The sequence below is a fragment of the Peromyscus californicus genome, unplaced genomic scaffold (assembly GCF_007827085.1).
Source record: "Peromyscus californicus insignis strain IS unplaced genomic scaffold, ASM782708v3 Scaffold_4__1_contigs__length_199733344, whole genome shotgun sequence".
Lineage (NCBI taxonomy): Eukaryota > Metazoa > Chordata > Mammalia > Rodentia > Cricetidae > Peromyscus > Peromyscus californicus.
Window position 1 is genome coordinate 126,168,814 of NW_026294562.1, and position 24,030 is coordinate 126,192,843.

General features: G+C 40.7%; 1 protein-coding gene across 9 annotated transcripts in view; it reads right to left on the minus strand.

The window, feature by feature from the left end:
* The window catches only part of Akap13 (A-kinase anchoring protein 13), a 301,501-nt gene that overhangs the window by 97,821 nt on the left and 179,650 nt on the right, over window positions 1-24,030 (minus strand). The window contains exon 1 of one of the 9 annotated variants that reach the window (XM_052761655.1): window positions 15,193-16,208. The exons of the other annotated variants lie outside the window; for them this stretch is intronic. Within the exon in view, the coding sequence (XP_052617615.1) occupies window positions 15,193-15,273 (81 nt within the window). The 5' untranslated portion in view covers window positions 15,274-16,208. Of the gene's footprint in view, window positions 1-15,192; window positions 16,209-24,030 lie in introns of those variants that run through there. 9 annotated transcript variants of the gene reach the window in all.

The window sequence follows — 24,030 nt, forward strand, 5'->3', positions numbered from 1 at the left end:
TAGATAAACAACAGCTCACAGCTTATTTTCTGGACCCAACACTACTGACATCAGAACCAGTTAAGATAGGAAAACAATGATCACACTTAGGTACAAAGGAGCACAAGAAGCATGAGCAAAATTTCTGATAGCCTGACTTAGGCAATACATGTGGAAGATAAGCATAGTGTGAACAAGTGGGTTAATTCTAAGAACAAAAGGTTATCATAGTATTGCAAAAGAAAAGATATATACATAACAGTAATTGATGGAGGAAGGAAAGGGAAGGCGGAAATAATGTAAATACATTATAGTCTCAAAAAATAAGAAATAATTTAAAAATTCAATTTACTCTACAAACTCACAAACTGAAGAATACCAAAAGGAAAAACTTGGTAAAATGTGATATTTACTAAAATAAGTAATCAGAATACTAATAGAAAAAATTCCTTTAAGCTGGGCAGTGGTGGCACACGCCTTTAATCCCAGCACTCGGGAGACAGAGGCAGGCAGATCTCTGTGAGTTTGAGGCCAGCCTGGTCTACAGAGTGAGATGGAGGATGGTCAGGGCTACACAACACAGTGCAACCCTGTCTTGAAAAACCAAAAACATCATGAATACAAAATATGCATAAGAAAGCAGTGTCATTCAACAGGAAAACTATAAGGAAGAGGTTGGAAAGATTGCTCTTGGTAGGGGTGCCTGCTGCTCTTCCAGAGGAAACCTGTATAAGGAAGCTCAGAATTGCCTGTAACTCCAGCTCCAGGGCATCTGATGCCCTTCTCTGGCCTCTGGGGTTACCTGTATACACATATCATACACATATGGACATTAAAAAAAATTAAACCTTAAAGGCATATCAATAAATGTCCACTAGAACAGCTAACATTAAAGACTAACAATATAGAGTGTCGGGCAGAATGTAAAGGAAACATGGACATACTGCTGATGCTATGTGAAAGGAAAATCAAATTTTGGAAACTAAGGCAGCCGTTCCTGTAATGTCAAGCACATACTTATATTCCACCCAGCAATGGACTAAGTTATTAATCCAAGCAAGATCTTTCTTTTAAAATCCTCGCCCCCATCTGCATTCACACTCATGCCACGGTGTGCATGGGGACGTCAGAGGACACCTTGAGGAAGATGGTGCTCTCATACCACAATATGGATCCCTGTTATCAAACTCTGGTCATCAGGCTTGGTAACATCACCTTTACCTACTGAACAGCCTTGCTAGCCCCAAACATATTCCTACCCACACTAAGACTGTTTAATAGTAGCTTAACTCATGACAGAAATAATCTGTCATATATCCATACAATGCAATACTCCTAAGGAATGATTAAAACAACATGGACCAATCTCAATAGTATTATGCTAAGAGGCAGAGGGCAAAGTCTAGGCACAGGAGCCTACCTACTGTAAGTTTTAATCTGTATGCCATTTTAGAAAAGGCAAAACTTCAGTGCCAGAAGTCATGTCAGTGATTCACAGGGATTTTGAGCTGAATCAATGTAATCCCATGTGATGGAGCAGTGACTATACAATTTAATGTTTACTAAAACCCACCAAAATGCAAAGGCACACTGGGTGGGTGGGTATGTATATATGTACATATGTATTTTGGTGCTAAGAATCAAACCCAAGGCTTTGTGGCCCATAGGCAAGGGATCTACCATTTAACTATATCCCTAGCTCACTGAATATTTTACATATAAATTAGACCCTCAATGACAGTATAAAGTTTTTACAAGCACTTTAATTTTCTAATCTCAGTGAAATTCAACTGAAATTTTCAATAATATGAACAAATTATCATACAGATGAATAATCAGAATGCCAAAAGACACATGCCATAATTTTATTTAGTGCTCTCTAGAATATAGTATATATTGATTATATTTGTGATCACTAGTGAGAAAATACTAAACCACTGTAATGATAAAAATAATTATTTAATGAACACCAACTTAGATGAGGACTTTACTAAAAGATTTTTTTTTCCTATTTTTGACAACAGGAGAAATAAATTACTTGCAAGCAACTGCAAGTTTAGACACATATGAAATGAAAACCATCCGCCCATTTCTGCTCATTAGTACAGAAAAGAAAGGTAGAGAAAGATGTAGTGAAGTGGAACACAGTTTCAGTAGCTTCCTTCCCTAGCGTTACACAGAATGTCCTCCCAGGAAGGTCATCTGGCTGTGCAACTGCAAGTGAAGTCAGGGACTTAACAAAACATTATCCACATCCTTCAAAGAACCCAAGAGGCATTTAAACAAGATTTATTATTACTGTGTGTGTGTGTGTGTGTGTGTGTGTGTGTGTGTGTGTGTACACATGTAAATGCAGGTGCCTGAAGAGGCCAGGGGTGTTACATCCCCTGCAGCTCGCATGTGAGAGGCTTGACATTGGTGCTGGGAACCAAACTCTGCAAAAGTACGATGTGCTCTTAGCTGCTGAGCCATTTCTCCGGCCCCAGCAGATTTTCTTTAAAAACAATAACAACAAAAACCAAACAGATCAAGCCAAACTAAGAAACTAAGTAGTGGCTCAGAGAATTTTCTGATTTTTAACCTGCATCTCATTTTTACTGTGTCTCTTCTCTTCAGCCAACATTTTAGAAAAGCTAACACTGTGTGACTTGGAATTTAACCCTTTTCAATATCATCCTGTTACTCCATGGCCAATGTGTAAGAGAAACATTCTTCACCTTGAATATGCATTTACTACACTCTATATTTCTCTCACTTTAGGTCCTGGTATGTTACATTTAGTGAGCACCCTATTTTGCAAAAAATATATGAAGATAAAAACAAAATTAAAATAAAACCATTTTTTAAAAGAGAATACATTATGTGATGAGACATTAGTGTTAAGAAACATTCTTCCAGAAGCCTCAGGCATGTCTGCATGTCTGGTGACTGAACCTTTGTTCTAGACTCTTTCCAGGGCTGAGTGTGTGTCAAACAGACACAAGTTAACTTACTCACTTAAGCTAAAATCTCAGAACCACCACATTTTTTAACAACCAAGTATATATTACTAATTTTTAAAAATATATGTATACCTGAAATATCTCAATGTGACTATATCTTTGTGGCAAAAAGAAATTCTAATTTAAATGAACTTTTAAGTGAGCTATTACGCTTGAATGATCATAAACTAATATTCTTTTCAATTTTTCTATAGTTTCTCAATTTTTTTAAAGATTTATTTATTTATTATGTATACAGTATTTTTGTTTGCATGTACCTCTGCAGGCCAGAAGAGGGAGCCAGCTCTCATTACAGATGGTTGTAAGCCACCATGTGGGTGCTGGGAATTGAACGCAGGACCTCTGGAAGAACAGCTAGTGTTCTTAACTTCTGAGCCATCTCTCCAGCCCTAGTTTCTCAATTTTATTTTATGGTTATATTCTAATTTTACCTAGTAATTATTTTATAACCATGGTAGTTGACAGGAGACATAAGTCACTATAATGAATTTAGTTTACAAAGATAGTACAGAAGTTCCTGTTTACCCCTTTCCCATTTGCCAACACCTGATATTACTATGGTACATTTGCCAGTGTTAAGAAACCAACGGTGGTACAGTGTTGTTAGTTAAAACTCTGAATAAAAGTTTCATGCCTACTGACTAGCATTCAGGGTCTCGGAAGGTACTCTGCAAGCTACCAGAGGATAAAGGCAGTCATTGGTATCACCCAGCCACAACTCTGATGTTTACAACAGTTAACTGAATGTTTGCCAGGATTTAAGGTCCACTCTATGAGATGGAACCTATACCTGACAGTTCTAAAGGGCCAAGAACATAGGACTAGGTAAGTCATGGGCTTGGGGGAAAGCCTACTACTTTTATTATGCTAAAGGAACATGGCAACAAAATAACTAGTGACATACTACTGTACCCACAGATCACAGCCTCACTCACTGCTCATCAGAGAACCTTCTTCTTGCAGTAGATGGGAATTAACACAGAGACCCACAACTGTACAATTTGCACAAGACTGAGAGATTTGGGGGCAGTTAGCCCTAAATAGGATGCTTTCATGCAATCCCACCTTCAAGGCTCAGGGATGTATCAGGAGGAAGAGATGGAAAGACTGTAAGAGCCAGAGGTTGTGGATGACTCCAAGGGAAGTGCTTTCCAGCCACATTAGCAAAATATTTCCAAGATTCATCCATGTTGTAGTATCACTGTTTTATTAGTGCCAAAAATATTCCATTGTATGGATATATCTCCATTTTACTTATCTAGTCATCAAGTAATGAACATTGGGTTGTCTTGACTTTCCAGCTGCTATGAATAATAATACTACAAACATTTTACACAAATGATTTATACAAGCTGTTTTAGGGACACATGTTTTTATTCCTCTTGAGGATATACCTGGAAGTGGACTGCTGAATTGCGCACCTGATTAAAACTTAAGAGTTCACTTTTTAGGGAATGTGGCTTGTTTTCCAAAGTGGCTATACCATTTGGCAATTTTGCCACATTTTTGCCAACATTTTTGTTCTTATCTGTGATTTTTCCTGTCATCGTAACAGATGTGGCCTTGCTTCTCTCCTGAAGCATGTTTTTATTTTTTAATAGAAAGTATGTTTTATTTTGTTACTTTCTTGAAAAAGGAGGTACTACGGGATATTCATCATGGGTGGCTTTATTCTTTCTTCCTTTCCTTTTTAAAAAAATACAATACATTAAACACCTTCTATGATCGCGCACTATACCAAATCTTAAAACTGTAGTTAAAGCCTTGTCCTCAGAGAACTGGGAGTTTGTGTGAGAAGCTTGTCAGTGTGGTCAGTAAGCTTGCCTCAGCATCTTTTTCAGTAACCACCATGTGTGGACCAAGACAATGTCTGCTACTGTGTACACAATTTCTAGCCCTACATACATCTTTTCTGGTCAAGCTACAAATGTTATACTTAAGACAGACAGACAGACAGACAGACACACACACACACACACACACACACACACACACACACACACACACACACACACAATAGTAGATCATGGGCCAACTCAGAATTTATACACTAACCTAGAAGCTACAGAACTGTGGAATATTAGTTTTTCTGAAGTTAAGGAAGCAATACGCTAAAAGGAAAGCCATATCCACACTATCTACTGTTAGAGAGAAGTAAAAATTAACTCCCAAAAAGCTGCTACTGGGCTGGAGAGAAGGCTCAACGGTTATGAACACTGGCTGCTCTTCAGAGCATCTGGGTTCTATTCCCTGAACTCACATGGTAGTTCACAACAGTTTGTAATTTGAGCCACATGTGGGGGGGGACACACCAAAAAACAAACTATGAGCAAAACAGTTAAGACACATCATAGCATTCACATAGACTGAGGCGGCAGCACCGGGTCTGCACCAGATGGGGTCCTAGAAGTGAAAGAAGTGGACACACTCCCATGTCCCTAATCCCATCAACAACCACTTGCAAATGAAAATTTAGTTTTCTCCAAAGAAGTCTCACTGAAGAAACAAACTACCTTTTTTTTTTTTTTTTTTTTTTTTGGTTTTGGTTTTTCGAGGCGGGTTTCTCTGTGTAACAGCCCAGGCTATCCTGGAACTCGCTTTGTTGATCAGGCTGGTCTTGAACTCACCGAGATCTGCCAGCCTTTGCCTCCCAAGTGTTGGGATTAAAGGCATGTGCTGCCACACTGGCTGAAACAAACCACTCTTAAGGGTAGGATGCATGCCCAGCAGTAGATGGCCAACAGAAAACAAACACAATGGCATTTTTGGATGTGCCTTGTTCATAGTGTCCTGTCAGAGTTCTTTTATTTGTTCTTTTTTAAATCTTATTCTTTTTTATTGTAATTTTATTTACATTTTTTTCTTCTCTCTTTTCACCCAGAGGTGGTTTGCATATACATTATGGTGTCCAGTCTGGTATCTTCTGTGGGATTCCTGAATGTGCGATCGAGTGGATCTCTGTGTCTGTATCTATTTCTTGTGCCTTCTCTTGGACTCTCCCCCATCTGTTTGTTTTGTCCTGTTCTGATGAGTTAGGTTTTCTTTTATCTGACTGTATTTTATTTATTATCACCCCTTAGAAGCCTGTTTGTGTTCTAATGAGAGACAGAAAGGGGTGGGTACAGATGAGAGGGGAGATGGGGAGGAGCTGGGAGGAGTAGAGGGAGGGAAAAACCAGAATCAGGATATATTATGCGAGGAAAAAAAAGATGTTTTCAATAAAAGGAGGAAAAAGACACTTCATAGCCTTTTGAGTGACAAGACTGTCAGGAATCTAAGGGAAGCTACGGTATCCTTAAATCACAGGTATCACAACTCAGCGCTCTAGAGACTTGTACTTCAGACGGTTAGTAGAAGCAAAAAGGCCCAGTGATTTTCACAAGTAGTTTCACCAAGCAAATAATAGGAGACAGGGCTAAAATGAAAGTATGCTTTATTCTCTAGGGTGGTAGGCAGGGGTGACAAGTTCAGTATTGTGCTGAGAAAATCACTACAGAAATACAGAAACAAAATAGGAAACTGGAGAATAGGTGGGGGCATACTGAAGATGAAGACCAGAGAAGATGGATCTGAACCACGCTGGTCTAGAGGCAGCACATGTAAATACAGTCCGGTTTCCTTTAGAATACAGAAAGAGATGTTAAGTGGAAAATTGAGGCAAGGGCAGAATCCACTAAAAGAGAGATGCAGAGGGATCCACAATAAACAGATACAGAAAACTTAAGAGGAGAAGATGTACATGACTTAATTATGCCGAGTCTGAGATGTAACATGTTTTACAAAGGGCTCGCGAGGTGAAAGATGTGAAAGGAAGTTTTAGGTCTAGTTTCACATACTTTTGAGGCAATGTTAAAAAAAGTGTGTAAGAGAGCCAAGATTCTGTTAGATAATACACACTTAAAGGTGAGGTTAGCTGAAGACAGCTCACACTCACTGGCTTCTTACAAAAACAAACAGCGTATTAGAGAAACACAAATCAAAACCAAAAAATAGCATATTAGGGAAACACAAATCAAAACCAGAATGAGCCATCACTTCATAATCATTTTGCTGTTACTTAAAAAAAAAAATAACGTAAGTCCTGGGAATGCAATGAACCTGGAAGTCTTTTGAACTGGTGGTAGGGTGTTACTGGTATAAAATGTTAGAGCCATTGTGGCAAACAATGTGGCCATTCCTAAAAACCACGATTACGTTGGCTCAGCAATTTCACTTCTGATAATATACCTCCAAAGAATAAAAGTGGGGTTTCAAGCAGATACTTACACACACAATGGTCAGAGCAGCACCATTCACTACAGCCAAGCAGTTAACAGAGCTCAGATGGTCAGGGGTGTGTGTATGTGAACAAATATAGTATATGATATTACAAAGACAGTTACTTAGCCTTAAAAAGGAAGGAAACTCTGACATATATTACAGCTTATATAAACTTCAAATATATTATGCTAAGTGATATAAGATAGACACAATGGACAAATACTGCATGGCTCAATTTATGCAAGGCACCTGAAGCAGTCAAAATCAGATGAAAGCAGGATAATGGTTTCCAGGGAAGAGAGGAATAGAGATTTATTGTTTAACACATGTAAAGTTCCACTTTGGGAAAACGGAAATGTTTTGAGCTATCTAGCAGTGAGAGTTATAAAAAAGTATAACTGTTAATACCACTGAACTTTACGGTACCTCCAAATAGTTAAAATGGTAAATTTATTATGATACTATAAAACAGATTAAGAAGTGAGTATACAGCAGTTAAGAGATACAAACTTATTTAAACAAAAGTTGACAGGCATCCCACAAAGCCAAAATCATAGCCAGTAATCTGAGCTCGATGCTACCAGTCATGGTCAATGCCATAAGCCAGAGGGCAATCTCCATGTTGCCGTGAGTAAAGAAAGAATGTTAATACATGCATCGGCATTTTCAACCACATCCTGTATAACAGCAATGCAATGGAGCATACATATTCATGTGTGAAGAATATTGTGCTCAAGAGATATTATTTGGTTTAGAGAACAGCCCTCCTCCTGCCCCAGTTCGGAGTCACTGGTGCGGCGGGCAGGTCTGCACCACCCTCACTCAGGTCTGGTCTTCATCTCCACAGCTGCATTCTTCTGCAACACTAAGGCAACTACAAGCCACAATACGTGGTTCCCTCAGAAATATTTTCATACAGTTGTTAGATCAGATATAATGCCAGGCACTGAGCACACGTGTGTTGTAGGAGATCAAAAGTTAACAGGCATTTCTAACTAAAGCAATGCTTGGTCACCTATTAGTCCCTTTCCCCAAAAACTGTCTCTACAGCCAACATGTTTGCAAACTAAGAATAAACTGGTTCCTTGCACTGTACTCTTCTTTGCTATTTTTTAAAGTCAATTCTGAGTAGGCTTAGCCAAAGGTTCAGATCAATGGGAACACCACTAGTATTTTGAGATTAGGAGATTTCCCACAAAGATTTTGCTCTCATGCAACCACACAGCTATGAGTAAAATACAGGGTGGGTAAGTGACTCACTGGCTAGAAAAAGTAGGGACGAGTTTAAGATGATTCAGAAATTTCACTTAGCAGGCAGCTAAAAATTAGAAACAAATTTTAGTGTCTGTCTCACTTAGAGAGAAGTCACTCAGAACACAATAGTGATTCTTCAGCTAAAAAATGTCATGGGTTCTGCCCTGCTGATAAGTAGTGCCATGAACACCAGCTTGGACACCACAGGGACTCAGTAGTCCAAAAGTCCAGGGAGTTACAGTGTGTACTGTATGGTATACGTACATAATGAAAGGTACATTGTAAGAAATGTCAGACCATCCTGTTTTTTTCCCACCCATCCATTCAGTGTAACCCAAGGACCTCTGTGACAAACTGAGTCACCCATACTGAGACTCTACAGTTTGGAAATAGAGGTACATATTTTCATATTTTCAAAATATCTTGCTCCTGCCAGTATCAGTGCTACTGTTTACAATTGAATATCCTAATAATACAGGCTATTGTAACACCCAGTCTTCCCTCCTGGCCACTACCAATACTTATTTCCTCTGCAAACTTCCTAAGCAATCCAGTCAAAGATACAAGGCTGAAAAAGGGAAGCAGAAATCCACCATCTGAACACATAAGCCAACACTTGGGTCAAATTTTTATCAGGTAATCCTGTACTTGAAAAACTGTGCCTGGCTGTCCTTAGTCCTGACTTCTTTATGTCCTTCAGTTTTGCTGCACTGTGCCTGCAAAGTTTTAAAGGATGTGGCCAGGCGGTAGTGGCACGTGCCTTTAATCCCAGCACCTGAGAGGCAGAGGCAGGCGGATCTTTGTGAGTTTGAGGCCAGCCTGGTCTACAGAGCAAGATCCAGCAAAGGGGCAAAGCTACACAGAGAAACCCTGTCTCAGAGGGAGAAAAAAAAAAGTTTTAAAGGATGCAGATTTCCAGAGGATGAGGATTTCTCTGGAAAATCTGCTAGAGACAGAGACAGAGACAGACTATTTCTTCAGCTACTGAGGTTGTATGGCTTGTCTAAGCACTGAGCATAGAGGGAGGGTCATTTTTAAAGTATTTTCATTTGTCATACAGAAAACACTTGAAAATGCTGCTACCATTCAACTAACATTCTGAATTGCTAGCTACAAAACTGGCTCCCATTAAACTTTCAGTAACATTAGGATTATGTTACTATTAATTTGTAGGTTTTTGTTTTTTCCGGGTACTCAAACTTATTAAACTACTAAGACACAATTGGGACCTAAAATCATCCAAAATCAAGAATTAATCTTACACTAATAAGTCTGGTCACACACTGCTGGGTGCCTCTATTTTGGTATGCTAGTATGGGAGTAAGCTTCAAACACTTGGTTCTTCTAGGAATGCTCTTATTTGCCATAGTCTAGCTATGGAAGGCTCTCATCAGTCAACACATGAGGTTAACATTAGTTTCTTGAAGAACAATGGGGAAAAGGGCATGCTGGTACCAAAGGACCCCTGCAAAGAATTAAAATTATCTCATATCCCATTTTAAACATATGATTTATAGTTACAAACCATTTATCAAAAGAGCTAGAAGCCATGTATGTATGAAGAAAGAGGAGGCAAGGGAGGAATGCCATAAGCAAAGGAAGAGGGATGTCTATAAGTATGCTGTGTTAGGGGGCAGGGAATACAATTCAGCTAGGTTCTATTATTTATAAGACATTTCAGAAAGCCTACATGGAGTGGAGTCAAGATCGGTACACACCTGTAATCCCAGCACTTGGGAGGCAGAGGCAGTACTATCAGGAGTTTAAGGTCAGCCTTGGCTATGTAGTGAGTTCAAGGCTAGCTTGGGCTACTGAGACCTTGACTCTGGCAGACAAGGCTAATTAAACAAAAGTGATAAACAATGTAGATCAGATTTTAAAGTAAGCCACAGAAAGTATGGGTATATAACACAAATAGGGAATGCTGAAGCTAATTCACAGTGAATTATTTGAATGTCAACGGTTAGGGATTGGAGTTCTAAGTACAGAATAACAAAGTAAAAGGCTCACAATCTAAACCTTGAGATTATATTTAATTTCTATATTCTTTTTAAAAAATTTCTGTATTCTTACATTAAAGTTATTAGTACAATTAAAAATTATACTAGCACAAGGCTTATGAATCTGTATTTACAAGTCTTAAAACAAATTCATTTCAATCTAGAAATATCTATTAAAGCCAGGTATGGGGGCTGGAGAGATGCCTCAGAGGTTAAGAGCACCGACTGTTCTTCCAGAGGTCCTGAGTTCAATTCCCAGCACCCATATGGTGGCTCATAACCATCTGTAATGAGATCTGGTACCCTCTTCTGTGTACATAATAAATAAATAAATCTTTAAAGTCAGGTATAGTGGCACACGCCTTTAATCCCAGCACTCAAGAGAGCAGAAGCAGGTGGATCTCTTCGTTCCAGGCCAGCCTGGTCTACATAGCAAGTTCAATGCCAATTGGGGTTAAGGCAGTAAAACTGATTAAAAAAAAATCAATGAAGTTTTAAATAGGATTAAGATATCTCATTCTGTATGCATAAGTACACTGATCAACATATGAAAAGAACCAACTTCTTTGTATAAAAAAGTAAACTTCTATGTAAAAGTAGGGTGAGAATGTGTAGACGATCTCTTTAGAATTTAAGTGGTGCATGCATCCACTGTAATGTCTCTGTGTGTATATGTTTGCACATAGGTAAGGAAGCCAGAGGTCAATGTTGGTATCTTCTCCATCATACTCTATTTTACTATTTAGACAGTCTCTCACTGAACCTATAGATCTCTGTCAGCAAGCCTCAGGAATTCTGTCTCTGTCACCGAAGCACTGGGATTACAGGTGTGCGCTGCCATGCCTGACTTTTACATGGGTGCTAGGGACCTAAACCCAGGCACTTTTATCGACTGAGCCATTTCCCTAGTCTCCTAACATAGTTTTAAAACACTGATAGAAAATACTGAAATTCAAATAATGTGAAAGTAACTGGGGGACATTACTGAGAGGGAGGGAGAGAAAGAAACACAAGAATTAATTACAAAGAGAACCTGCTACAAACTATGAGGCAAAATGAGCCCATATGCTATCATGCATCTATCCAAAGTTCCATAAAAAGTTCCACACTGGGAAAGAATTAATCAACATAATGTCCAAGACTTCTTGCAATAAAGTTTACGACAGAAAATAATGTACACTCGTGTGTGTGTGTGTGTGTGTGTGTGTGTGTGTGTGTGTGTGTACACTCATGTGATAAAAGGAATGGGTCAACTCAAAGGAGGCCTAGGACAGCAAGAAAATGCATGGGCTGTGAAGAGTTTGACCTGGGGTTACACGCTGTGGGATGTTCTGTACCGCAAATGTGTTGCTCTGATTGGTCAATAAATAAAACACTGATTGGCCATTGGCCAGGCAGGAAGTATAGGCAGGACAAGGAGGAGAATAAAGCTGGGAAGTAGAAGGCTGAGTCAGGAAGACACTGCCAGCCGCCATGATGAGAAACAGCGTGTGAAGATGCCGGTAAGCCACGAGCCATGTGGCAAGGTATAGATTAATGGAAATGGATTAATTTAAGCTGTAAGAACAGTTAGCAAGAAGCCTGCCACGGCCATACAGTTTGTAACCAATATAAGTCTCTGTGTTTACTTGGTCGGGTCTGAGCGACTGTGGGACTGGCAGGTGAGAGAGATTTGTCCTGACTGTGGGTCAGGCAGGAAAACTCTAGCTACAGTTACAGCCTATCATTGGTTACATATGAAGTGTGACATAGGGAAATTACTGGTTACTCTCATCCGTTTTCTTGTATGTGAAAAGAGATAATGAATAAGAATGCAAACGTTCAATGCTTATGTCTCCTGTCAATTCTCTCCTTATTTCCCTCTACCACACAAAGTCATTTAACTATGTTGGGGTCTGCCCTAATGGGATTCCCACACTGCCAGAATGATCTTTTTAAAAGCAAAGTGAGAAAGGCTCCCCACCATGGCTGCCTGCTTTTGGCATGAACTCTGGCTCCAGCCTTCTTACAATGAACTTGCTGCTTGCTCTGCAGAATGTTCCTAGCTGTCAGGTGCACCTATCTGTTTCTCTGTTCCTCGGAGACTCTGCCCATTCTTTCCAGAAACTGTCCTTCATCCTTCATAGAGCCATCTTCTCCTCCTCTGGAGTGCTGCCCCGCCCCCATGACACACCCTACCTGTTCCTGTCCCACCACACAGTTTTCCCTTGTTTCTCTGGTTACTGCTGATATTATGAAGAGTCCCTCAGACTCAGCACCTGTCGGCTCTGTGATAGGCATTTAATGCATTTATAATGTACAGTTCTCAGTCATGTTTCTAGTATTTCTTCATAGAAAATGGGGTAAAATAATCACTGCCTGACAACTAAGTCTCAAGTCAAATAATTCATAGAAAGGGGAAATATAAAAATAGTGTCTCCAAATTAAGAAGCCTGAACTCAGTTAGCTTTATTCACATAAAACTTTCATGCTTGACTAGGCTGCATGATACTACATATTTTTAGGTTTCTTTTTATTTGATTTTATTAAATTTTTTAGATTTATTTATTTTACATGTATGAGTGTTTTGTCTATATATTATACATATGTGTACCAAGTGTATGACTGATGCATGTGAAATTCGGAAGAGAGCATTGGATGCCCTGGTACTGGAGTTAGGGATGGTTGTAAGTCACCATATGGGTGCTGGGAATCAAACCCAGGTCCTCTGCAAGAACAACAAGTGCTTTTAACTGCTGAGCCTCTCTCCGGCACCTATTTATTATTTTATACATAAAATAATGGTTTTCATTATGACATTTAAATATGCACATCATTGTACTTTGCTATTTGCCCCCATAACCATCTCTCTCTCTCTTTCTTTTTTTTTGGTTTTTCCAAGACAGGGTTTCTCTGTGTAGCTTTGTGCCTTTCCTGGAACTCGCTTTGTAGACCAGGCTGGCCTCAAACTCACAGAGATCCGCCTGCCTCTGCCTCCCGAGTGCTGGGATTAAAGGCGTGCGCCACCACTGCCCGGCTATAACCATCTCTTGTCCTTTCTCCCCACTTCTGCCACTGAAACAGTACCCTCTTTGTCCCCCGCTTCCCCCACACCGAGATGGGGAAGGAGGGTGGAGGCAACAGGAGAGGAGGAGAGGGCAAGAGAGACTCCTTGTGACACAGAATGAGAGTGTTCGGCCCTTCACTGGCCTGTGAAATCAAAAGGCATCATAAAACAAAGATCCTAGAAAGTAGTCTCTCCACATTTATTATATAAGGGGCAAATTATCAAAAGATAATTGTTATCTCTCAGAGGAAATGATTTTTCAGAGAAATTAAAACCAACAACATCTTTGGAACAAGTTCAAAACACCAAATTACAAAGTAGGCCTGGCAAGTTAAACCACCTGAGAGTGATTACTGAGGGACAGGGACACCACACCACCACAAATCACAGCTCCTCTCAGTGCCACACCCAGTGTGGGCTTTCATGGGCTTCTGTGTCTAGGTCTCTGAGCTCATTTGCCAGCTTCTCTTAGGGAGAAGATGAGGTAACCCATACCTGAAAAGCCAAGGGAAGAGGGTTGGAGTTTGGGGCCAGCCAGAGCTGCTTTAGCAAGTTTGGTAAGTGCTGGCGCAGGGGGGAGGGGCTCAGTGGATTAAGGTGCTGGCCCTTGGATCCCTAGGACCTGCTAGGTGGAAGGACAGAACAAAGTCCCCCAAGCTGTCCTCTAACCACAACAGGTGAGCCATGCCACACACACATCAACAAACATTTTAAATGTAATAAAAGAAAACCAGTTATCTCAAGTACTAAACTGAGTTGATACCAATAACAGACTCCCACTATTTCCTTAACCCAGACATTATATTAGCACTTTATCCAAAATACTCCTTTTCTACTTAACCTGCTCCACCCTCCCAAATTTAGATGTTCAGGTTCTTTGGCATTAGTGAAGTACTTGGTTGACTTCCAATTTCCCTGCCTTTGCCAGAAAATTGCTAAACTTCCAAAAAGTACTCCATGAGTTGTCCAACATTCCCAGACTCCGGTCTTACCGAATGTAGAAGTTCTTACTAATTTTAGATTCAAGGAAGCCTTCTGTGAACAATTAGGCTGTCCAGAGTCTCCACCCCCTTCCTGCTTAGACACCCAACATTACTAATGATGTGAACTCAAACAAATGCAGCTGATCAACAGTCAGAAGCTACAGCAGAAAAAGAAGAGTCAAACCAAACGAAGAATGAGACAGCAGGAGGACTAACAGGAAGGACGGACACAGACAGAAGGACCAAGACAGAAAGGGAAGCTCACAGAGAAAGAGCTTCAGGCAGAAGGGAGGTAGAACTGGGGTGCGGGGATGGGGCAAGCAACAGAAAACAGGCATTCAGCAAAAGGGAACTCAGAGGGTGCATTCTCTCTTTGTGACTCTTCAATATGAGCCTCTCCTGAACACAGAGTCTACTTAAAAGCAAGTAAAACTGTATTTCAGTAATAAGTGCTTTGATGTACACACACACACATACACACACACACACACACACACACACACACACACACACACACACACTGCTTCTGTTCAGGTATTTCTCTAAAGAATTTGAAAATCACCCCCTTCTTGCTCTTTCTTCACTGTTAGCCCAGGCTTTCTCACACTTCTACTGGATAGAGAGAGAAAACAGACCTTCAGACTGTGTAAGGTGTGGCCCCTTCTTACCTTCAGCAACACCACATCGACAGTCCTGTCCACTTTGGAGATGTCACACAGACTATAGCGCCTCTTGTGCCGTTCATACATTTTGTCCAGATGCAGAAAAGAAGAGACAAAATGTAGATGTATACCTACTTAACCCAGGGACCAATGTGCTCACACAGAATTCCAAATTTCTCACAGTGGGAGGGAGGAGACTTCTGCTTCCAGATTCCTCTATATAGAAAATTCTTGGGTTACAAAAATTAAATTAAAAATAAAAAGCAGAATCCAATTCCATGAACAGGGTGAGACCTTTCTGGCAACTTCAGAGCACTGATGGATGAATTTAGAATTCATACTATAGCAGTAACTGCCTCGAGACCGTTGCTGTGCAGATCTTGACTGAAAGAGAAGCACAGATCTTTTCCATCACCGCCGAGAACTCCAGTAGAAAAATTAAGAATGCACTGGCTAAGCATAATGGTTGGCACATGTATCCAGAAAACCCAGAGCCAGTCATAAAAACCCAGTATGCACTCTGCCACGAAGAACGGAGGATTAAAAAAGGAAGATGATGGCTATTTCAAAGGGATGGCATGAGAGAATTCCTTAAAACAACAAAGGCAAGGAAATCTATACAGAAAAAAATTTTAAAAAGACAGGGAAAGAAAAAAAAGCTGGAAGTACTCTCTAGAGGATCCAGTATTTTAGCCCGTCTCCAGCTCCTTCGGCAGCGGCGGCGGTGGCAGGGCTGGATTTCGACTTAAGCTGAAAGTGTCTAAGGCCGGCAGAGTACAAGGCAAACAGACCACTCCTCCAGATGTCCTCCTTCCTTCCCTCTCTAGCTGGCTGCCTCGAGCTAGCCCGGCCCTCCGCAGCCTCCACACCCTCCGCAGCCTCCACACCCTTTGCCCTGCTCTCTCAAGATCGTCATTACTTGCCCTTTCAGAGCTGTACCAGCAGCCTTGGAGGTTTGAAAACCTAATTGCAGTGGTGGGAACATGATTCATCTACAGATGAAGAGAAAAAACAAGGCTTCCTTTTCCAACAGGCTTCCTCCTGCTCCTCCTCCTCCCAAGTCCCCAGTGAAAAAGGCTCTGTCGGACATTGCAAGAAGCAACCTCAGTCCCTTTGATGTCAGTAGTATGCTAATAAAGCAAGGGGGTGTTATCCTAAACACTACAAGTCTGTACAACAGCCTTAGCTATTCAGGGAAAATGCAGAACACTGAATTCAGCTGAAGCATATACTGCAACTCCCCGCAGAATGCAAAGCAATGATTTAATATCAGAAAAATGTTAGTCAAATATTTCAGAGTTATGCCTCTACGATGTAGAACTGCCTATAAAAATGTCTGGCAAGGTTTAGAAATCACTAAGAGTCAAGGTTTTGTTTTAATCTTGGGTTTGAGAATGCTTTAAAAAAGTTAGAGACGGTATAGGATAAATGTATGCATGTTTGCATGTTTCTTAGTACTCTTGTGACTAAGAAGAGGCACCTGGCTGCGACTTCCTTCCCCTTCACATCTCTCATTCACATTACCTAAGCCCTGTGCAGAACACTGTGACTTCATTTGTCTGCGTTCCTGCTACTCCAGACCTTTCCAGTTGCCAACCTGCTGTGCCTCAGAGCAGCCCTCGTCCAGAGAGCATTCCTTCACTTCAGACGTTTTCTTAGTGTAACCCACTCTGGAGGGGGAAGGAGCAAGAGGAACAGAAGAAGCAAAAAGGAGGGAGGGAGGGAGGGAGGGCAGAGAGATGGACAGACAAAAAAGTGGGCTGGGCGTGGTGACATATGCCTGTAATCCCAGCACTATGGAGACAGAAGCAGGAAGATCTCTGTGAGTATGAGGCCGGCCTGATCGACACGGTGAGTTCCACGACAGCCAGGGCTATGTAAAGAGACCCTGTCTCAAAAACAAACCAAAAGGGAAAAGAAGGCGTAATTAACTCTTTCCGGGAGAAGCTGTCCTATATTCTCTCTGAGCTGGACAGAGAGCAGTCCCTTACACAGATGTGGAGAATGTGAATGTACAGTTTTAAATACCACAACAGAAAGGAAGAGAAGCGATTAAACATCCCAGCTTCTGTCAATATTGCAAGCGAAGTTGGTGAAAGGTATTTTCTTTTGGAAGCTGTAAAAGGGGTAAAGAAGGTCTGATGATTCACCATTTTCTCAGGCCAGGTGTTTAAAGTTGCTAACCCACTTAAATGAGAGAAATACAGCAAACCCAGCTAAGGCTGGAAGCATTTTCTCTCATCCATCTGTCTACCCAGACGTCACAGTCTCAATTCTATCTAACACAAGCCTCATCTCCCCTGACCCTCATGGGTACATTAAAAGTATAAAGGTGAGTGATGTCCTCTTCCTGGTGCTCTAGAGAAGAAGCCTCGGCCTCCCATGTCAGCACCATGTGCTGCTTTTCAGTATAGAGAATGCTAAATACAGTAGAAACAAGACAATTAAAGAGATTAAGAAGTTGTAAATAAAATTCCTACTTAAGCTAACCAAAAGCATGGGAATCTGGCCAGGAATTACACACACTTTCATCCTATGTGGTTTAAGGGCATAGACTGGAAGGCCCTGGAGGGGCAGGCTTTAGTGTACAGAAAATTGACTGCCTATTATCTTTTATGGATCAACTTTCACCAAGCTATAATTTAGAATCCCCTCTTCCCAATGAACACAGAGCTGCCTCCCCTCTGTTCTCAACATGGTTTGCTCCTCTCTGCCTCGCCCTCTGTTCTAATTAGAATCAAATGTTTCCTGCTTGCAAGTTCCCAGGCATCTCTCTAGGGAATCGGAGATGCTTTAATCACTGGAAAGCTTTTCTATACCAAAGCTATCAAACCAAATAAAGATAATCTATAGCAATTTAATAGACATTCTGTGCCTTGCATAAGAAGCAAATAAACAAAAAACAAGGTCTCAGTCCTTGGAAACTTTACATAATCAGAGAGAAATGTTTCAAAACCATTACAATTTTCTGAACTACACTAGAGCGCTTGTTTGAAATATGTAGATTAACCTTTTTGTCTGCTGGCTTTGGACTAGAAATCTAGATTTTTCTCTCCTCTCTGCACACATAAACATATTAAAAGGACAATTTAAAATCGCCCTTGCTAATCTGTTTCTTCTCAGAGAACAAATGCTTTGGGTGGGGTGGAAAGTCTGTTTGCTCTCCCCTTTGGGTCTGCTGGGCACTCCCCCATGGAAGACAGAATCTGCAGTCTGTGCTTTTGCTGCTGAGGCTACAATTCCAAGTTTTTTATCAAAAACATCTGGAACCACTGAACAGTTATTCTGTTAGGATTTTGAAACGCAGCAACCAATCATTTCACATCTAAACCAAAGATGAAAGCTACAAATTTAAAGGAGAGTGTAAGTATATTTCTCTGTTCCTTCAAGTTTGGGAACTTGCAGAAAAACACAGAATGTTTGTAAGCATGTACATGTTTACAGTATCAATCCCCTCTCTCCTCTCTGTGACTGTCAGCCCACTCTCTAAGGAGCACCAACCCCTTCAAGAGAAGCAAAAGTGCTCCTAGATTAGTGCACGCCATGGGTCTAACATGGAATCCCAATTATTCCAGCACAAGAATCTACTGAGAATTGTTACACACTTTTAAACTACCACATTTTTGCTCGTTGAGTTAAAATTTTCTTGATTTCAGGATTAAATTCGTTATCCAAATTGTTTAGAATTTAGGGACCAACACTGTGTGGTTCTTTGGTTCTAGTTAGGTTAGAAGCTTGCAAACAGTCTACAGTAAAGCTTCTGAATTAGGACGCCACCTAGTGGAAATCCTGAAACTAAGGGCCAAAAAAGCTTGGGTCTCTCAGGCCACTAAAATCTGAAAGCCCTAAGTGAACATAAAGTAGTAATGCTTGACACACAAAGATCAATTCAGCTTGGCAGAGAACACAGGGCACTGAAATAAAAATCAGGGTCCTTGTTTCTTTAGGTGAGCCAGTGTTTCCCTGAGCAAGTTGGAAAGTATTAATCTGATGGTGTGGATTTGGAATTCTGGAATGTACAAAAGAAGGTGGTTCAACGCTGGACCCACCCAAAGTTCTTTCTTCTTCTCTATTACTACATACTGTTATTTGGGGACACTAAGTTTTTTTTTTGGCCACGTGTCATAAATAAGTTCAGAAGGGTGTGGATGAATGAACAGCAAAGAAAAGAGAATTGAGACATTTTCTAAAAACCACTATCATTGCAGATTGTATTTTCCACTTCTAGTTTTCGAATGAGACAGGAAGGAAGACAGGTTTTACCATGGCTAGCAGTTTACACCCACCTACGCATTACACATTTGTTGAACACCTGAGGAACACTTGTCTGATTAGAATAGATTCCTTCCAGTGAGATAGGAGAATGTGTGCGCGGGGAGAGAAGAAAACTATTTAGAAAGGTTGCAAAGGCACCGTTTCTGTCCAGGGTTTGACTCCAGTGTTTAAGCGACAAGAAGAGCCCTGCTCTTTCCTCTTGGCATTTCACTAGACAGAGACTTATAAGGTGCAAAAAGGGACAATCAGTAAAATAAAGGGAATCAGCAGCAAGTATCAGAAAACACCTCCTTTGCTTTAACCCTTTAGTGCCATTGCAAAGGAGAGGGGGCACACACAGTTTAGGTAGAAGCAGTAAATTGTCTAACAATTTAATCAACAATTGAAATAACCAGCGCAAGAGAGGCTTCACAGAGAAGTCTCTTCACAGATAGATGCTCCTTACCAGGATGAAGTCTTACAGAACAGGCACACCAATGTTAAATCAACCACTAGCTTTCTGAAATAAAGAGCAAAGGTCTGTAATACCAGCACTTAGGGAACTAGAGACTAGAGGATCAGGAGTTCAAGGTCAGTATTGTATATGTGAGATCCCATCTTTAAAAACATACCCCCCCCCCACAAATAAAACCGGGTGGTGGTGGCGTACACCTTTAATCCCAGCACTTGGGAGGCAGAGGCAGGTGGGTCTCTGTGAGTTCGAGGCCAGCCTGGGCTACAGAGTGAGTAGTTCCAGGAAAGGCGCAAAGCTTCACAGAGAAACCCTGTCTCGAAAAACCGAAAAATTTTTTAAAAAGAAAGAAAAAATGAAGGGGAAGGAGGAAGAGGAGGAAGAATGAAAGGGGAGAGGAGGGAAGGGAAGAAAAAAGTCAGGAAAGAGAAAAAAGGAGGAAGAGGAAGAAAGGAGAGGAAGGAGGGAGAAAAAGAGGATGATGGAATTTTACCTGAAAAAGCTGATAGTTCAGTTTGCAGACTGTGTTTTCTGAAGCAAGACTATACTAGTACAACGCTGGCTGAATGTCTCTTGTTCACCAAGAGATGTTTATGCATTTATGTTTTGTTTATTCCTAGGGAAGACCTATAAGGTGGTCAGGTATGGTAACAGACATCTGTGACTTCACCTATTCTGGAGGCAGAGGCAGAAGGAACCATTAAGGCCAGGATTTCAAGGTGAGCTTGGCAACACAGTTAAAAAAAAAAATCTTCAACAGGAAAATCAGGAAGACAGGAAAGACAAGGGGAAAGAAGGAAGGAGAGGGGGAGGAAGGAAGGAGGTAGAAAGACTACAAAGAGAAGTATTAATTCCTACTTTACAGATGAGTTATAGCATCCAGAGTTTAAATCAGTTGTACAATATCACACAGTTAATCAGTTTGCATTAATCCCTATCTGTATGTATTCTTGGTTTCCAAGACAAAAGTAAATGTCATTTGAGAAGTTCCAGAAATCAAAAAGAACTAAAATGAAAATAGAGAAAGCATAAATTAAAATTTCTCATTTCTCATCACATTAGTATAGCTGATTCTAAGTAAATGCAAAATGACAAGAACAGATTTTATTTTTAGAATAAAAACAGCAATAATTTGATTCATTTTACATCCTTGTTTTAAACAGATTTGGTTTATCAGCATTTTATTTAACACATTTCAGTTTTAAGTTTCTCATTAAGGAAATATCTTTCAAGCATTAGAATGAACACATCTCATATGCAGACCACAATCAGTCTGGATGCTGATGACCATCATGGTCGGATTCTGCAAACGAGGACCTGAATATTCCCACCCTACTTTTCTTGCCTCTGTAACAAACAGCTGTCTCTTATGGCAGCATTTCTAACATTTGAAGATCACTGTGTTCCTCAGAGTTTCTTTTCTGGGCAACGACTCCCACAGGTGTGTCTTATACAAATGGATGCACTCTGCCTTGCTCTACATACTAAGCTCCTTATGATGGGAAAGGTCAAAACAAAATCTACCAAAACAGTAGAAACTGCAGTGATTGACGTTTAGTATAATTGCCACAACACTAGAAGATGAGCTTATTATGAAATTAGCTCACTTTTTTTCAGTCCGAGTTATTTTCTAAGTAGGTCTTTCCTGTACCATGATCTTATAATGTTACTGTAAAGCCCCTATGCATCCTTCTGTGCCAGATTATTTTACGAGTTTTAATTTATCATTTGGCCATAGCAAGTATTTCAAACCTAAATTCAGTCACTAATAAAACAGTTCTTCCTTGAATCTGTTTTAACTATAAGAACAAGGATAGCAAAGGAACACAGACCTATCACTAAAAACTTCGACAGTACACCAAACTACCCATAAGTACTATTTAACAATACCTTATTTCTTTATTTCTTGTGTATGTGTGTACACATGCAATGGTGTACAGTATAAGTTAGAGAACAACTTGTGGGGACTTCTACCATGTGGGTTCTAGGGAATGAACTCAGGTCAACAGGCTCGGGAGCAAGCACTTTTACAAGGCTAAACCACCACATTGCCCCCCACCTCACCCCAGTAAGCACTCTTGAGATAAGAGTTCAACTGAACCCTGAGTCGAAGGTCTTTAAAATATAGGACAGTCAGTACAATTTCTGATTTTTCTGCAATAATTAACACATTTTAGATCAATAGTGTTACTCTATCCAGGATAACACTACTATTTAGAAGGGGAAGTAAGACACTATTTATGCTGTTTGACACTTTCTCTGTCTGGTTATGAACTTTATCTGATACCAGATGCCAAAGTCTGCCTCATTGGATCAACCACAAACTACATTTATTGCCACTTTTTCATTTTCCAGCAATGGTTCTTTAAGGTAATAGTGACAAGAAATCTGGCTTTAGGTAACTATGAACTTTGCTTTCAGGAAAATAAGCACAAATAATATCCTCCCTTTCTTTCTCCTCTACGGTGTGACTAGCAAGAAGAGCGTGCTTTCTTCACCTTTTAAGTGGTCTTCCCAATGCATTCCACACTGGTTTTCTGCGTCTCTGCAAACACACCATCACACTAGCGCTAGCAACGCTAACCACTCCATTGTTACAGCAGGAGACGAAAGACAACGGTGCCTTACATTCAGGTGGGTGGAGGCAAGACTAGAAGTTAAGGGTTAAACATTGCTAACAATGTCATGATTCTGGATACTGAAGGCCAGAGAACGAAGAGAACCAAGTGTCATATCTGACTAGATGTCTGCCTGGGCAATGAATTCAAAGGTGGCATGAAGTAGGAGAGAATTGACAGCAGAGGAAGATGCTAAGTTCAGTTTAAGATCACAGTGATATTCAAGAGGAGCTGTGATAAGCAGTGGAATTTATGCTTATGTCTAGAACTCAGGAGAATGGTTAAGAATTAGGTATACAGATTTGGAAATCAAAACACAGATAAGAAATTGAGCAAGAATGGTAAATAGTGCCAAGTGCGGGGGAAAAGGCAAGAACATGAGCGAGATCGATTTTGCAGTGTAAATGGTTCACAGGCCATGCCAGTTACTTCTGCATCACACTGACCAAACTACCAGACGGAAACAATGGAAGGGAGGAAGAGCTTGTTTTGGCTCACAACTCAGTAGAGAAATACATCATGGTGAGGAAGGCATGGCAGAAAGGCTCCACCTGCAGGAACAGGAGTATGCGGCAGCAAGTTTTACAGAGTGGTGGACCTGCAAACAGCCAGAGCAGGCAGAACCAGGAACGGAGCGGAGCGGGTTCAACCTTCAAAGACCTGTCCTAAAAGCCTAATGCTGCCAGCCCGTCCTCACCCTCTAAAGCAGCGGTTCTCAACAAGTGGGTCACGGCCCCTTCACAGGAGTCACATGTCTATCAGATATTTACGAGTCATAACAGTAACAAGACTACAGTTATGAAGTAACAATGAAATGATTTTGTGGCTGGGGGTCCCCACAACATAAGGAACTGTATTAAAGGGTCGCAGCATGAGGAAGGTTGAGAACCACTGTCCTAAAGGTGTTCACAGCCTTCAAAACACACTGCAAACTGGGCACAGCACTCAGGAGTAGAGGCAGAAGGACTGACGCAACCTCAAGGCCAGCCTGGTTTACACATTAGAACTGTTTTAAATATTAATTTAAAAAAAACTATCACCACAAGCTAGGGAACAAGTTATATTAAACCTTTGGGGAGAGGGGCATTTCAGATGCAAACATATTACATATATTCTTTGGTACAGCTATGGGGTTAGATTTAAATGTTCTAGGAATGAAAATTCAAGTTCTGCCTCTTGAAATAATACACTAAACTTGCTGGTCTTTTCTTAGGGTATCTTTCCCTTCGAAGAAAGCTCGGACAAACCCTTACACGCTGGCTGCCGTAGGACTGTGGTCTTGGTAGTTTACTCGGGACTTCAATAAAGCACAACAGAGGAAAAGGAAAAAGTATGAAGTGCTCACTATGCTACAGGTGCAACAATGCCCTTCAATCCTGTCAAAGCAACTCTGACGTGCAGAAGCAAAGGAAACGCTTGAGCGTACACTGGCTGGGAGCACAGACAGAGATTTTATACTAGCTAGCAAAAGGCATGGCACACCAAGAGTACTCAGCAGTG